This window comes from Panulirus ornatus, chromosome 6, assembly GCF_036320965.1.
Source record: "Panulirus ornatus isolate Po-2019 chromosome 6, ASM3632096v1, whole genome shotgun sequence".
Classification (NCBI taxonomy): Eukaryota; Metazoa; Arthropoda; class Malacostraca; order Decapoda; family Palinuridae; genus Panulirus; species Panulirus ornatus.
In genome coordinates this window covers 23,051,965-23,070,063 of record NC_092229.1, presented here as the reverse complement: position 1 = coordinate 23,070,063, position 18,099 = coordinate 23,051,965, and the positions used below count along the sequence as shown (strand labels likewise).

General features: G+C 41.1%; 1 protein-coding gene across 1 annotated transcript in view; it reads left to right on the top strand.

Moving 5' to 3' along the window:
- The window catches only part of Helz (Helicase with zinc finger), a 292,336-nt gene that overhangs the window by 109,664 nt on the left and 164,573 nt on the right, over positions 1-18,099 (top strand). Inside the window, exon 7 of the mRNA XM_071662257.1 lies at positions 4,817-4,949. Coding sequence (XP_071518358.1) covers positions 4,817-4,949 — 133 coding nt within the window. The remainder of the gene's footprint in view (positions 1-4,816; positions 4,950-18,099) is intronic.

Sequence of the window (18,099 nt, the reverse complement as noted above, 5' to 3'; positions counted from 1 at the left end):
GAGACTGTGATCATGTCACATATTACTCTTTTTCTCTTACAAGGTTGGCAGATGTAAAGCCACTATCCTTTCCTAGTTACTTAGCTCTCTTAATTCTGCTATTTTCATTTTACCCCCCTTCGGACCAGACTGTCTCTAGTAGTTCTTTGTGCTTCTTTATGTGAGATGACCAAATTTGAGAAGCATATTCTAGTTTAGAGCTTGTGTATATGAACAACTTGCTTAATATTGTCTTTTCCATATACTTGAAAGCTGTTCTGATGTTTGCCAGAAAACAGTTTGTCTCCTTTACTATTTTCCTAATGTGGAACTCTGGTGTTGATAAGTTAGGGATTATGCTGACTTCCAGGTCCTCTCACAGAATTTTGAAGCTCAATTCCTACCAGATAGTAATCTTAGTGAGGCCTTCTTTCACTCTGTTGCATCATCATCTTTTTTTAATTTGTTTGGGTTGAATTTCATTAGCAGTGAATGAAACTAACTTTGGATTCTGTTTAGGTCCTCTTGTAAGCTGATACAATCCTCTTGCTTTTCACTTCCATCATGACTTTTGCAACTTCAACATATTTAGGTAGGAGTTCAGACCTTAAGGCATGTCATTCACATAGACCAAGAAGAGTAACGGTTCCAAAACAGAATGTTGAAGTACATCAGAGGAATCTCTTCCTTATTTCTGCCTGATACTTGGAGCCTCCCATGCATTACCATGTCAAATGGTTTCTGGCAGTCAAGATACAAGCAAACTACATAGCCTTCCATTTTGTTAAAGACTAAGCTTACTCTCTCATGGAAATCTAACAGGTTCATAATGTATGATTGCCTTTTGCCTTTTCCCAAAACCATGTCTCTCCTTTGTAGAAAGTCATCCATTTGCTTTTTGATTAATTTTTCCAATACCTTACAGACCAAACTTGTCAAGGAGACTGGTTCAGTGCCTCATTTTGGTCTCCTTTCTTATAAAGGCATTTTGCCTTTCTGTATCAACATTCTGAACCATATTTCAAGAGTTCTGTCTAGTGTAACTCCCCATATCTCCAGCACATGAAGCAAAATTTCATCATGACCATGAACTTTGTATGGGTTAAGACCTTTTGATAATTGGTAATAGATAGTAGTTGATAAGCAGCCAACTACAAGAGAGGTATATTACCAGTATTACCCACCTGGGTATTGGGAGGGTTAGTGCTAGGTGCATAGTGAGCCAGGACTTCGGTGGATGTCAAGTTGCACTCCACTGACCCTGGTAGCTGCCTTTTCTTTCTGCCTCTTCCTCATGGGGACTACTGGTATTCTGTCCACAAACACACAGTCTTTCCTTTTCACACATAATACAGACAACACTCAACTCACACAGCTTGTTCTTTGTAACTGGAGATTTTCCTGTGGTGAGCACTGTGTGCAAGCCCTGCCTTTCAGCAGAATGGTAGGAGTGTATAGAGAGAAGTAGTAGTTAGGAGCATTTAGGCAGGAGCATTAGGTAGAAACATTTTGTAGAAATAGTAGATTGGTTTGTAAGAATATTCATTGTATGTATGGATCATGTTGAAATGCCTGAGGATTGGCGGAATGCATGCATAGTGCCATTGTACAACGGCAAAGGAGATAAAGGTGAGTGTTCAAATTACAGAGGCAAAAGTTTGTTGAGTATTCCTGGGCAATTATATGGGAGGGTATTGATTGAGAGGGTAAAGGCGTGTACAGAGCATCAGATTGGGGAAGAGCAGTGTGGTTTCAGAAGTGGTTGAGGATGTGTGGATTCAGAAGTGGTTAGGGATGTGTATATCAGGTGTTGGCTTTGAAGAATGTATGTGAGAAATACTTAGAAAAACAGATGGATTTATATGTAGCATTTATGGATATGGAGAAGGAATATGATAGGTTGGACAGAGATGCTTTGTGGAAGGTTTTAAGAGTATATGGTGTGGGAGGTAAATTGCTAGAAGCACTGAAAAGTGTTTACCAAGGATGTAAGGCATGTGTACAAGTAGGAAGAGAGGAAAGTATTTGGTTCCCAGTGAATGTTGGTTTGTGGCAGGGTTGTGTGGCCTCCATGGTTGGTTAATTTGTGTATGGATTGTGTGGTTAGGGAGGTGAGTGCAAGAGTTTTGGAGAGAGGGGCAAGTGTGCAGTCTGTTTTGGATGAGAGGGCTGGGGAAGTGTCAGTTGTTCGCTGATGATACAGCATGGATGAGAAACTGCAAAAGTTGGTGGCTGAGTTTGGTGAAGTGTGTGAAAGAAGAAAGTTGAGAGTAAATATGAATAAGAGCAAGGTTATTAGGTTCAGTAGGGTTGAGGGACAAGTTAATTGGGAGGTAAATTTGAATTGAGAAAAACTGGAGGAAGTGAAGTGTTTTAGATATCTGGGAGTGGAGTTAGCAGTGGATAGAACCATGGAAACGGAAGTGAGTCACGGGGTGGGGATGGGAGCTTTGAAGAATGTGTAGAAGGCGAGAACGTTATCTCATAGAGCAAAAATGGGTATGTTTGAAGGAATAGTGGTTCCCACAATTCTATATGGTTGTGAGGCATGGGCTATAGATAGGGTTGTGTGGAGGAGGGTGGATGTGTTGGAAAGGAAATGTTTGAGGACAATATGTGAGTGAGATGGTTTGATTGAGTAAGTAATGAAAGGGTAAGAGAGATGTGTAGTGATAAAAAGAGTGTAGTTGAGAGAGCAGAAGAGTGTGTGTTGAAATGGTTTTGTCACATGGAGAGAATGAGTGAGGAAAGATTGACAAAGAGGATATATGTCAGAGGTGGAGGGAAGAAGGAGAAGCAGGAGACCAAATCGGAGGTGGGGGATGGAGAGAAAAGAATTTGAGTGAATTGGAATGATGCGGTATACTGGGGTCGTTGTGCTGTCAATGGATTGAACCAGGACATGTGAAGCGTGTGGGGTAAACCATGGAAAGGTCTCTGGGTCCTGGATGTAGATAGGGAGCTGTGGTTTCAGTGCATTAGACATGACAGCTAGAGACTGAGTGTAAATGACTGTGGCCTTTTTTGTCTGTCTTCCTGGCGATACCTTGCTCAAGCAGGGATAGCGATGTTGTTCCCTGTAGGGTGGGGTAGCTCCAGGATTGGGTGAAGGCAGGCAAATATGAATATGTACTTGTGTATATATGTATATGTCTGTGTATGTGTATATTTTGATATGTACATGTATGTCTATGTGCATGTACGGGCATTTATATATAATGGTTTGGTCACATGGAGAGAATGAGTGAGGAAAGATTGACAATGGGATATATGTCAGAGATGGAGGGAACGAAGAGAAGTGGGAGACCAAATTGGAGGTGGAAAGATGGAGTGAAAAAGGTTTTGAGCGATCGGGGCCTGAACATGCAGGAGGGAGAAAGGTGTGCAAGGAATAAAGTGAATTGGAACGATGGGGTATACTGGGGTGGACTTGCTGTCAATGGATTTAACCAGGGCGTGTAAAGCATCTGGGGTAAACCATGGAAAGTTTTGTGGGGCCTAGATGTGGAAAGGGAGCTGTGGCTTCGATGCATTATACATGACAGCTAGAGACTGAGTGTGAACAAATGTGGCCTTTGTTGTCTTCTCCTAGCACTACCATGCGTGCGTGCGGGGGGAGAGGGGTTGTCATTTCATGTGTGGCGGGGTGGCGATGGGAATGAATAAAGGCAGCAAGTATGAATTATGTACGTGTATGTATGTATATGTCTGTGTATGTATATATATGTATATGTTGAAATGTATAGGTATGTATGTGTGCGTGTATGGACGTGTATGTATATACATGTGCATGTAGGTGGGTTGGGCCATTCTTTCGTCTCTTTCCTTGCGCTACCTCGCTAACACGGGAGACAGCGACAAAGTAGAATGAAAAAAAATGTGTGTATATAAGTGGATAGGCCATATCCACTTGGGAAACAGCTATCGAGTATGATAAAATAAATGAATGAGTAGAGGACCTAATATTTTGTCAGTGTCTTTTAGATATCTCAACATTTTCTAAAGACTCCCCTCCATCCCATCTCACAACTGATTGGACTGCATCGCTTTCCACTGTAAAAATACTTTTCACATTGTTATTCCTCACATATCCTTCCATTATCCTCTACCATTTTTCCCTCTGAATCCCTCTTGTATGTCTCTTTGTGTGTTAAGGGAAAGAGTTTTGCACTTATGATGCCCCATCTCTTGACCTTATAAACACATATACCATGTCTTTACTCCTATGCACACACACACACACACACACACACACACACACACACACACACACACACACACACACACACACACACACACACACATTCACTTTATCGACTAGCCCTTTGGGAAGTATGAACAGTTGGATAGACAGTGGGTTGGCTGATGCACCCAGGATTCGAACCTATGCAGGTTTGATCCCAGACGGCCTGTGTGTGTGACAGTCAGTAATGCTAACCACTATACGACAGAAGTCCGTTATGTGTGTATGATTTCATATAGTTCATCCTTGTCTTTACCTTACCTTTTCCCTTAAACTAGAAGAAGAAATTATGAAAAAAATGTTTCTATAAACAGGTGAATAAGGTTTGAAAAAAAATCATTCAGAACCTGTTTACCAAATTGCTATTACTTACTCTCTTCTTTATTGAAAGTTGTGGATGAATATGCATTTAGTACTTTGCTTTAATCTTTTTCTTTTGCGTGTTTCCCGTGTCTCCTACTGGGAAGGGGACAAAGGAAATTGTTAGAAGCCTGGGATCAGAGGTAGACTTTTCATTCTAGTTTTCATTATGTTATTATGTAAATACTTTGTCTGGAAATTCATGTTAACACCATTCTGCAATCTCTCTTTCAGTATTGCCTGATAGAGGTTGACCAAAGTGTGAAGAAATTTGTGATGCCCAGTGAAGATGAGATTCTCTCACATCGAGTTATAGTAGCAACACTCAACACCTCCCGTTACCTAGTATCACTGAAGTTGGAGAAAGGTTTGTTCTTTCAACTATAGTAGCATACTTTGTACCATTTTCCAAGTATTCAAATAGTATTCAAAGTTAGGTTAACAGCCTGCTGCCTTATTCCAATTTTCTTAGTGACAGTCTTCCATGTGAGAAAGCAAGGCTTTGTATAGGATCTTTGATGAGATAGAAAGGGGATGGTCCTTTGCATTTGTTACAGATAACTTTTGTCAGCCCACCATGCTCCAAGAATTGAACTGTTATTTTTTGTAAATTTAGAATGGGCCATATCACACTAATGCTTCATCATTGAATCCATTTCTCTTCATCTTTTACTGTGTACTGACACTTCATACACTTCACAGATTACTAACTAACTTTCCACAGTTTAGGTCCATGTAAATGAAAGCCCTATATATTGACCCTACACCAACATTATACAAATTCTAGCATTGAGACAGATGAATAAAAAACATTGGGCATATTTTATATACTTCAGAAATAGTATTCATGGTCTTCTGAATGTCCACATGTGCTTCTCTTTTCCTTCATGTATCAAGGCTTAAGAGAGAGCATAATTCCATCTTTTAGGCTTCTACAGGAGATAGATACATGGAAAAATGCATCTTTTTACATAGGACCTTCACATGACAGAAGAGATGTGTTCTTGAACAATAATCTATATTGCAAATTTCCTTAATGCATACCATTTTCCCTATGTACTCCTGCATTATAAAAAAAAATGCTTTCATACAGAAATATTTTTGTAAACAAAAGTAATAGAAATGTACTTAAAAATGGTAAGAAACATTTTAAATACATATTTGGGTTTTTATTTTACTCATCACAATTAACAGTTGGTACTGGAACCTACTGATTTACTTTATAGTGAATATAATGGTTACCTCACCAATTTTTTGGTTGATGTCTCAGATTTCAAGTGATTTCTTGGATCATATTGTACAGTATTACCATGTCCACACCCCATCTAAAACTCTCTTCTTCACCATGTTCAATCATACCTACTTCTACTGGTGAATCCTCTTTTTAGCTTTTGTCCTTTTTTCCTGCAGTACACTTTTATATTTCATAAATGGTTTGGACATATGGAGACACTAAGTGAGATGTTGACAAAGAGGTTGTGTGAGTCAGAAGGGAGGGAACAGGGCATGAACATCCAGGAGGGTGAAAGGGGTGCATTGGATAGAGTGAATTAGATCAATGTAGTATACAGGGATTGATGTGTTGTCAGTGGATTGAACCAGGGCACATGAAGGAGTTGGGAAAACCATGGAAAGGTTTCTGAAGCCTGGCTCTGGATAAGGGGCTGTGGTTTCAGTGCATTACACATGACACTTCGAGAATGGATTGAAGTGAATGAGGCCTTTTCCACATCTGTTCCTAGTGTTACCTGGCTGATACAGGAAAGAGTGCACAAGGATGAAGAAAAGTAACAAGTTGTGTGATTAGATACACTTCACACTTTTTATCTTAAGAGGCGTAAATAAAGGAATATGAACTACTCAGAAAACAAGTAAAGCTCTTTGATTAGTTGCAAATTGCATCATACAACTGTGAATGGAGGCAGATTTGCTAAGCAGAAAAGTATAAAGTTGATCTCAGATACACAAATTGTTGAATTCATAGTGCTTTGATTACTTAAAAAGCATATGGAAAATCTTTAGTGAAGATAAAATAGTAAATACTAAAACTGACTAATGAGGAATGTATAAATATATACATTTTTATTATAGGTGTTATACTCTGTCGCTCTCTCCCGCATCAGCGAGGTAGTGTAAGAAAACAGACGAAAAAATGGCCCAACCCACCCACATACGCATTAGCGAGGTAGCGCAAGGAAACAGACGAAAGAATGGCCCAACCCGCCCACATACACATGTATATACATACATGTCCACACATGCACAATATACATACCTATACATATCAATGTACACATATATATACACACACACACATACATATATACACATGTACATAATTCATACTGCCTGCCTTTATTTGTTCCAATCGCCACCTCGCCACACATGGAATAACAACCCCCTCCTTCCTCACGTGTGCTAGGTAGCGCTAGGAAAAACACCAAAGGCCCCATTCGTTCACACTCAGTCTCTAGCTGTCATGTAATAATGCACCGAAACCACAGCTCCCTTTCCACATCCAGGCCCCACACACTTTACATGGTTTACCCCAGACGCTTCACATGCCCTGGTTCAATCCATTGACAGCACGTCGACCCCGGTATACCACATCGTTCCAATTCACTTTATTCCTTTCACGCCTTTCACCCTCCTGCATGTTCAGGCCCCGATCACTCAAAATCTTTTTCACTCCATCTTTCCACCTCCAATTTGGTCTCCCACTCCTCGTTCCCTCCACCTCTGACACATTATCCTCTTGGTCAATCTTTCCCCACTCATTCTCTCCATGTGACCAAACCATTTCAAAACACCCTCTTCTGCTCTCTCAACCACACTCTTTTTATTTCCACACATCTCTCTCACCCTTACATTACTTACTCGATCAAACCACCTCACACCACATATTGTCTTCAAACATCTCATTTCCAGCACATCCACCCTCCTGCGCACAACTCTATCCATAGCCCACGCTTCGCAACCATACAACATTGTTGGAACCACTATTCCTTCAAACATACCCATTTCTGCTTTCCGAGATATGAATATATATTTTTTTTTCTTTTTTTTTTTGCCGCTGTCTCCCGCGTTTGCGAGGTAGCGCGAGGAAACAGACAAAAGAAATGGCCCAACCCACCCAGATACACATGTATATACATACGTCCACACACGCAAATATACATACCTACACAGCTTTCCATGGTTTACCCCAGACACTTCACATGCCCTGATTCAATCCACTAACAGCACATCAACCTCGGTATACCACATCGATCCAATTCACTCTATTCCTTGCCCTCCTTTCACCCTCCTGCATGTTCAGGCCCCGATCACACAAAATCTTTTTCACTCCATCTTTCCACCTCCAATTTGGTCTCCCACTTCTCCTCGTTCCCTCCACCTCCGACACATATATCCTCTTGGTCAATCTTTCCTCACTCATTCTCTCCATGTGCCCAAACCATTTCAAAACACCCTCTTCTGCTCTCTCAACCACGCTCTTTTTATTTCCACACATCTCTCTTACCCTTACGTTACTTACTCGATCAAACCACCTCACACCACACATTGTCCTCAAACATCACATTTCCAGCACATCCACCCTCCTGCGCACAACTCTAGCCATAGCCCACGCCTTGCAACCATACAACATTGTTGGAACCACTATTCCTTCAAACATACCCATTTTTGCTTTCCGAGATAATGTTCTCGACTTCCACACATTTTTCAAGGCTCCCAGGATTTTCGCCCCCTCCCCCACCCTATGATCCACTTCCGCTTCCATGGTTCCATCTGCTGCCAGATCCACTCCCAGATGTCTAAAACACTTAACTTCCTCCAGTTTTTCTCCATTCAAACTTACCTCCCAATTGACTTGACCCTCAACCCTACTGTACCTAATAACCTTGCTCTTATTCAAATTTACTATTAACTTTCTTCTTTCACACACTTTACCAAACTCAGTCACCAGCTTCTGCAGTTTCTCACATGAATCAGCCACCAGCGCTGTATCATCAGTGAACAACAACTGACTCACTTCCCCAGCTCTCTCATCCCCAACAGACTTCATACTTGCCCCTCTTTCCAAAACTCTTGCATTTACCTCCCTAACAACCCCATCCATAAACAAATTAAACAACCATGGAGACATCACACACCCCTGCCGCAAACCTACATTCACTGAGAACCAATCACTTTCCTCTCTTCCTACACGTACACATGCCTTACATCCTCGATAAAAACTTTTCACTGCTTCTGACAACTTTCCTCCCACACCATATATTCTTAATACCTTCCACAGAGCATCTCTATCAACTCTATCATATGCCTTCTCCAGATCCATAAATGCTACATACAAATCCATTTGCTTTTCTAAGTATTTCTCAGATACATTCTTCAAAGGAAACACCTGATCCACACATCCTCTACCACTTCTGAAACCACACTGCTCTTCCCCAATCTGATGCTCTGTACATGCCTTCACCCTCTCAATCAATACCCTCCCATATAATTTACCAGGAATACTCAACAAACTTATACCTCTGTAATTTGAGCACTCACTCTTATCCCCTTTGCCTTTGTACAATGGCACTATGCACACATTCCGCCAATCCTCAGGCACCTCACCATGAGTCATACATACATTAAATAACCTTACCACCCAGTCAATAATACAGTCACCCCCTTTTTTAATAAATTCCAGTGCAATACCATCCAAACCTGCTGCCTTGCCAGCTTTCATCTTCCGCAAAGCTTTTACTACCTCTTCTCTGTTTACCAAATCATTTTCCCTAACCCTCTCACTTTGCACACCACCTCGACCAAAACACCCTATATCTGCCACTCTATCATCAAACACATTCAATAAACCTTCAAAATACTCACTCCATCTCCTTCTCACATCACCACTACTTGTTATCACCTCCCCATTTGCGCCCTTCACTGAAGTTCCCATTTGCTCCCTTGTCTTACGCACTTTATTTACCTCCTTCCAGAACATCTTTTTATTCTCCCTAAAATTTAATGATACTCTCTCACCTCAACTCTCATTTGCCCTCTTTTTCACCTCTTGCACCTTTCTCTTGACCTCCTGTCTCTTTCTTTTATATATCTCCCACTCAATTGCATTTTTTCCCTGCAAAAATCATCCAAATGCCTCTCTCTTCTCTCTCACTAATAATCTTACTTCTTCATCCCACCACTCACTACCCTTTCTAATCAACCCACCTCCCACTCTTCTCATGCCACAAGCATCTTTTGCGCAATCCATCACTGATTCCCTAAATACATCCCATTCCTCCCCCACTCCCCTTACTTCCATTGTTCTCACCTTTTTCCATTCTGTACTCAGTCTCTCCTGGTACTTCCTCACACAAGTCTCGTTCCCAAGCTCACTTACTCTCACCACCCTCTTCACCCCAACATTCACTCTTCTTTTCTGAAAACCCATACAAATCTTCACCTTAGCCTCCACAAGATAATGATCAGACATCCCTCCAGTTGCGGCTCTCAGCTCATTAACATCCAAAAGTTTCTCATTCGCACGCCTGTCAATTAACACGTAATCCATTAACGCTCTCTGGCCATCTCTCCTACTTACATACGTATACTTATGTATATCTCTCTTTTTAAACCAGTTATTCCCAATCACCAGTCCTTTTTCAGCACATAAATCTACAAGCTCTTCACCATTTCCATTTACAACACTGAACACCCCATGTATACCAATTATTCCCTCAACTGCCACATTACTCACCTTTGCATTCAAATCACCCATCACTATAACCCGGTCTCGTGCATCAAAACCACTAACACACTCATTCAGCTGCTCCCAAAACACTTGCCTCTCATGATCTTTCTTCTCATGCCCAGGTGCATATGCACCAATAATCACCCATCTCTCTCCATAGTGAAATTGGAAAAAATGTAGCTTAGACATTGAAGCTTATTGATACAGTGGTTAAATTGATGAGAACTGCTATTGACGTTTGTGTAAATAGATTATACATTTCCCTTTTCCATAGCCAGAGGTTGAACATTATGTGACATTCATTTTTTCATTTCATTTCAAGCTAGAAGTTTCAGTTTTCTAAATTGTTTCTTACATTTTTCATATGTATATATATGTATATGTGTGTGTGTGTGTATATGTGCATATGTATGTGTATGTATATATTTTTTTTTTTTTCTTTGTCGCTGTCTCCCTCGTTTGCGAGGTAGCGCAAGGAAACAGACGAAAGAAATGGCCCAACCCACACCCATACACATGTATATACATACGTCCACACACGCAAATATACATACCTACACAGCTTTCCATGGTTTACCCCAGACGCTTCACATGCCTTGATTCAATCCACTGACAGCACGTCAACCCCGGTATACCACATCACTCCAATTCACTCTATTCCTTGCCCTCCTTTCACCCTCCTGCATGTTCAGGCCCCGATCACACAAAATCTTTTTCACTCCATCTTTCCACCTCCAATTTGGTCTCACTCTTCTTCTCGTTCCCTCCACCTCCGACACATATATCCTCTTGGTCAATCTTTCCTCACTCATTCTCTCCATGTGCCCAAACCATTTCAAAACACCCTCTTCTGCTCTCTCAACCACGCTCTTTTTATTTCCACACATCTCTCTTACCCTTACGTTACTTACTCGATCAAACCACCTCACATCACACATTGTCCTCAAACATCTCATTTCCAGCACATCCATCCTCCTGCGCACAACTCTATCCATAGCCCATGCCTCGCAACCATACAACATTGTTGGAACCACTATTCCTTCAAACATACCCATTTTTGCTTTCCGAGATAATGTTCTCGACTTCCACACATTCTTCAAGGGTTATAGTGATGGGTGATTTGAATGCAAAGGTGAGTAATGTGGCAGTTGAGGGAATAATTGGTATACATGGGGTGTTCAGTGTTGTAAATGGAAATGGTGAAGAGCTTGTAGATTTATGTGCTGAAAAAGGACTGATGATTGGGAATACCTGGTTTAAAAAGCGAGATATACATAAGTATACTTATGTAAGTAGGAGAGATGGCCAGAGAGCGTTAATGGATTACGTGTTAATTGACAGGCGCGCGAAAGAGAGACTTTTGGATGTTAATGTGCTGAGAGGTGCAACAGGAGGGATGTCTGATCATTATCTTGTGTAGGCTAAGTTGAAGATTTGTATGGGTTTTCAGAAAAGAAGAGTGAATGTTGGGGTGAAGATGGTGGTGAGAGTAAGTGAGCTTGGGAAGGAGACTTGTGTGAGGAAGTACCAGGAGAGACTGAGTACAGAATGGAAAAAGGTGAGAACAATGGAAGTAAGGGGAGTGGGGGAGGAATGGGATGTATTTAGGGAATCAGTGATAGATTGTGCAAAAGATGCTTGTGGCATGAGAAGAGTGGGAGGTGGGTTGATTAGAAAAGGTAGTGAGTGGTGGGATGAAGAAGTAAAAGTATTAGTGAAAGAGAAGAGAGAGGCATTTCGACGATTTTTGCAGGGAAAAAATGCAATTGAGTGGGAGATGTATAAAAGAAAGAGACAGGAGGTCAAGAGAAAGGTGCAGGAGGTGAAAAAAAGGGCAAATGAGAGTTGGGGTGAGAGAGTATCATTAAATTTTAGGGAGAATAAAAAGATGTTCTGGAAGGAGGTAAATAAAGTGCGTAAGACAAGGGAGCAAATGGGAACTTCAGTGAAGGGCGCAAATGGGAAGGTGATAACAAGTAGTGGTGATGTGAGAAGGAGATGGAGTGAGTATTTTGAAGGTTTGTTGAATGTGTTTGATGATAGAGTGGCAGATATAGGGTGTTTTGGTCGAGGTGGTGTGCAAAGTGAGAGGGTTAGGGAAAATGATTTGGTAAACAGAGAAGAGGTAGTAAAAGCTTTGCGGAAGATGAAAGCTGGCAAGGCAGCAGGTTTGGATGGTATTGCAGTGGAATTTATTAAAAAAGGGGGTGACTGTATTGTTGACTGGTTGGTAAGGTTATTTAATGTATGTATGACTCATGGTGAGGTGCCTGAGGATTGGCAGAATGCGTGCATAGTGCCATTGTACAAAGGCAAAGGGGATAAGAGTGAGTGCTCAAATTACAGAGGTATAAGTTTGTTGAGTATTCATGGTAAATTATATGGGAGGATATTGATTGAGAGGGTGAAGGCATGTACAGAGCATCAGATTGGGGAAGAGCAGTGTGGTTTCAGAAGTGGTAGAGGATGTGTGGATCAGGTGTTTGCTTTGAAGAATGTATGTGAGAAATACTTAGAAAAGCAAATGGATTTGTATGTAGCATTTATGGATCTGGAGAAGGCATATGATAGAGTTGATAGAGATGCTCTGTGGAAGGTATTAAGAATATATGGTGTGGGAGGCAAGTTGTGAGAAGCAGTGAAAAGTTTTTATCGAGGATGTAAGGCATGTGTATGTGTAGGAAGAGAGGAAAGTGATTGGTTCTCAGTGAATGTAGGTTTGCGGCAGGGGTGTGTGATGTCTCCATGGTTGTTTAATTTGTTTATGGATGGGGTTGTGAGGGAGGTGAATGCAAGAGTTTTGGAAAGAGGGGCAAGTATGAAGTCTGTTGGGGATGAGAGAGCTTGGGAAGTGAGTCAGTTGTTGTTCGCTGATGATACAGCGCTGGTGGCTGATTCATGTGAGAAACTGCAGAAGCTGGTGACTGAGTTTGGTAAAGTGTGTGAAAGAAGAAAGTTAAGAGTAAATGTGAATAAGTGCAAGGTTATTAGGTACAGTAGGGTTGAGGGTCAATTCAATTGGGAGGTGAGTTTGAATGGAGAAAAACTGGAGGAAGTGAAGTGTTTTAGATATCTGGGAGTGGATCTGGCAGCGGATGGAACCATGGAAGCGGAAGTGGATCATAGGGTATGTATATATATATATTAATTTATTTATTATACTTTGTCGCTGTCTCCCGCGTTTGCGAGGTAGCGCAAGGAAACAGACGAAAGAAATGCCCCCCCCCCCATACACATGTATATACATACATCCACACACGCAAATATACATACCTACACAGCTTTCCATGGTTTACCCCAGACGCTTCACATGCCTTGATTCAATCCACTGACAGCACATCAACCCCGGTATACCACATCGCTCCAATTCACTCTATTCCTTGCCCTCCTTTCACCCTCCTGCATGTTCAGGCCCCGATCACACAAAATCTTTTTCACTCCATCTTTCCACCTCCAATTTGGTCTCCCTCTTCTCCTCGTTCCCTCCACCTCCGACACATATATCCTCTTGGTCAATCTTTCCTCACTCATTCTCTCCATGTGCCCAAACCACTTCAAAACACCCTCTTCTGCTCTCTAAACCACGCTCTTTTTATTTCCACACATCTCTCTTACCCTTACGTTACTTACTCGATCAAACCACCTCACACCACACATTGTCCTCAAACATCTCATTTCCAGCACATCCATCCTCCTGCGCATAACTCTAGCCATAGCCCACGCCTCGCAACCATACAACATTGTTGGAACCACTATTCCTTCAAACATACCCATTTTTGCTTTCCGAGATAATGTTCTCGACTTCCACACATTCTTCAAGGCCCCCAGAATTTTCGCCCCCTCCCCCACCCTATGATCCACTTCCGCTTCCATGGTTCCATTCGCTGCCAGATCCACTCCCAGATATCTAAAACACTTCACTTCCTCCAGTTTTTCTCCATTCAAACTCACCTCCCAATTGACTTGACCCTCAACCCTACTGTACCTAATAACCTTGCTCTTATTCACATTTACTCTCAACTTTCTTCTTTCACACACTTTACCAAACTCAGTCACCAGCTTCTGCAGTTTCTCACATGAATCCGCCACCAGCGCTGTATCATCAGCGAACAACAACTGACTCACTTCCCAAGCTCTCTCATCCCCAACAGACTTCATACTTGCCACTCTTTCCAAAACTCTTGCATTTACCTCCCTAACAACCCCATCCATAAACAAATTAAACAACCATGGAGACATCACACACCCCTGCCGCAAACCTACATTCACTGAGAACCAATCACTTTCCTCTCTTCCTACACGTACACATGCCTTACATCCTCGATAAAAACTTTTCACTGCTTCTAACAACTTTCCTCCCACACCATATATTCTTAATACCTTCCACAGAGCATCTCTATCAACTCTATGATATGCCTTCTCCAGATCCATAAATGCTACATACAAATCCATTTGCTTTTCTAAGTATATATATATATATATATATATATATATATATATATATATATATATATATATTATCCCTGGGGATAGGGGATTAAGAATACTTCCCATGTATTCCCTGCGTGTCGTAGAAGGCGACTAAAAGGGGAGGGAGCGGGGGGCTGGAAATCCTCCCCTCTCGTTTTTTTTTTTTTCCAAAAGAAGGAACAGAGAATTGGGCCAGGTGAGGGTATTCCCTCAAAGGCCCAGTCCTCTGTTCTTAACGCTACCTCGCTAATGCGGGAAATGGCTAATAGTTTGAAAGAAAGAAAAAAAAAAATATATATATATATATATATGTGTAGGTATGTATATATATATATATATATATATATGTGTAGGTATGTATATTTGCGTGTGTGGACGTGTGTATGTACATGTGTATGGGGGGGGGGTTGGGCCATTTCTTTCGTCTGTTTCCTTGCGCTACCTCGCAAACGCGGGAGACAGCGACAAAGTATAAAAAAAAAAAAAAAAAAAAAAAAAAAAAAAAAAATATATATATATATATATATATATATATATATATATATGGCAGATATAGGGTGTTTTGGTCGAGGTGGTGTGCAAAGTGAGAGGGTTAGGGAAAATGATTTGGTAAACAGAGAAGAGGTAGTAAAAGCTTTGCGGAAGATGAAAGCCGGCAAGGCAGCAGGTTTGGATGGTATTGCAGTGGAATTTATTAAAAAAGGGGTGACTGTATTGTTGACTGGTTGGTAAGGTTATTTAATGTATGTATGACTCATGGTGAGGTGCCTGAGGATTGGCGGAATGCGTGCATAGTGCCATTGTACAAAGGCAAAGGGGATAAGAGTGAGTGCTCAAATTACAGAGGTATAAGTTTGTTGTGTATTCCTGGTAAATTATATGGGAGGGTATTGATTGAGAGGGTGAAGGCATGTACAGAGCATCAGATTGGGGAAGAGCAGTGTGGTTTCAGAAGTGGTAGAGGATGTGTGGATCAGGTGTTTGCTTTGAAGAATGTATGTGAGAAATACTTAGAAAAGCAAATGGATTTGTATGTATCATTTATGGATCTGGAGAAGGCATATGATAGAGTTGATAGAGATGCTCTGTGGAAGGTATTAAGAATATATGGTGTGGGAGGCAAGTTGTTAGAAGCAGTGAAAAGTTTTTATCAAGGATGTAAGGCATGTGTACGTGTAGGAAGAGAGGAAAGTGATTGGTTCTCAGTGAATGTAGGTTTGCGGCAGGGGTGTGTGATGTCTCCATGGTTGTTTAATTTGTTTATGGATGGGGTTGTTAGGGAGGTAAATGCAAGAGTCCTGGAAAGAGGGGCAAGTATGAAGTCTGTTGGGGATGAGAGAGCTTGGGAAGTGAGTCAGTTGTTGTTCGCTGATGATACAGCGCTGGTGGCTGATTCATGTGAGAAACTGCAGAAGCTGGTGACTGAGTTTGGTAAAGTGTGTGGAAGAAGAAAGTTAAGAGTAAATGTGAATAAGAGCAAGGTTATTAGGTACAGTAGGGTTGAGGGTCAAGTCAATTGGGAGGTGAGTTTGAATGGAGAAAAACTGGAGGAAGTGAAGTGTTTTAGATATCTGGGAGTGGATCTGTCAGCGGATGGAACCATGGAAGCGGAAGTGGATCATAGGGTGGGGGAGGGGGCGAAAATTTTGGGAGCCTTGAAAAATGTGTGGAAGTCGAGAACATTATCTCGGAAAGCAAAAATGGGTATGTTTGAAGGAATAGTGGTTCCAACAATGTTGTATGGATGCGAGGCGTGGGCTATGGATAGAGTTGTGCGCAGGAGGATGGATGTGCTGGAAATGAGATGTTTGAGGACAATGTGTGGTGTGAGGTGGTTTGATCGAGTAAGTAACGTAAGGGTAAGAGAGATGTGTGGAAATAAAAAGAGCGTGGTTGAGAGAGCAGAAGAGGGTGTTTTGAAATGGTTTGGGCACATGGAGAGAATGAGTGAGGAAAGATTGACCAAGAGGACATATGTGTCGGAGGTGGAGGGAATGAGGAGAAGAGGGAGACCAAATTGGAGGTGGAAAGATGGAGTGAAAAAGATTTTGTGTGATCGGGGCCTGAACATGCAGGAGGGTGAAAGGAGGGCAAGGAATAGAGTGAATTGGAGCGATGTGGTATACAGGGGTTGACGTGCTGTCAGTGGATTGAATCAAGGCATGTGAAGCGTCTGGGGTAAACCATTGAAAGCTGTGTAGGTATGTATATTTGCGTGTGTGGACGTGTGTATGTACATGTGTATGGGGGGGGGGGTTGGGCCATTTCTTTCGTCTGTTTCCTTGCGCTACCTCGCAAACGCGGGAGACAGCGACAAAGTATAAAAAAAGAAAAAAAAATATATATATATATATATATATATATATATTCTGTTTCCCATTTTAGAAAGTTAATACAAGGAGGGGAGGATTTCTGGCCCCCAGCTCCCGTCCCCTCTAGTCGCTTTCTATGACACGCGAGGAATACGTGGGAAGTATTCTTTCACCCCTATCCCCAGGGATAATATACATATATATATACATATACACATACACACACATACACATACATACGCACATATACACACACACACAGGTAAATCTTTATGTTCATTAATACTCTTCTCAAATAATCTATGCAAATCTACTTCAGTTTAATATCTGTGCTAGATTCAATGCTATACTTTTCCCTCAATTTCCACCAAATCATATATATATACATATATACATACATATACACATACACACACATACACATACATACGCACATATACACACACACACACATACATATATATACATATGATAAATTTAAGAAACAATTTAGAAAACTGAAACTTCTAGCTTGAAATGAATGAAAAAAAAAAGAGAAAAAAAAGAATGTCACATAATGGTTCAACCTCTGGCTATGGAAAAAAGAAAATGTATGATTTATTTACACAAACGTCAATATATATATATATATATATATATATATATATATATATATATTTTTATTTTTGCTTTGTCGCTGTCTCCGGCATTTGCGAGGTAGACATATGATTTTCCAAAACATGTCTTATGTTTACCAAATGGCGTCCTAGCTTCATCTCTTCGATGTATATCAACTGACTTATATTTCTCTCTTGTGTCTCCCCTGATGATGTGATGATTACACGAAAGTGCACTTGGGAACTTATCGTGTTTCATTTTTCCCCGTGGACTCATAGGAATATCTTGATCACGCGCAAAATTGTGATCCTTTCCAACATATATACACATATATATAATTCATACTTGCTGCCTTTATTCATTTCCTGTTGCCACCCTGCCTTACATGAAAT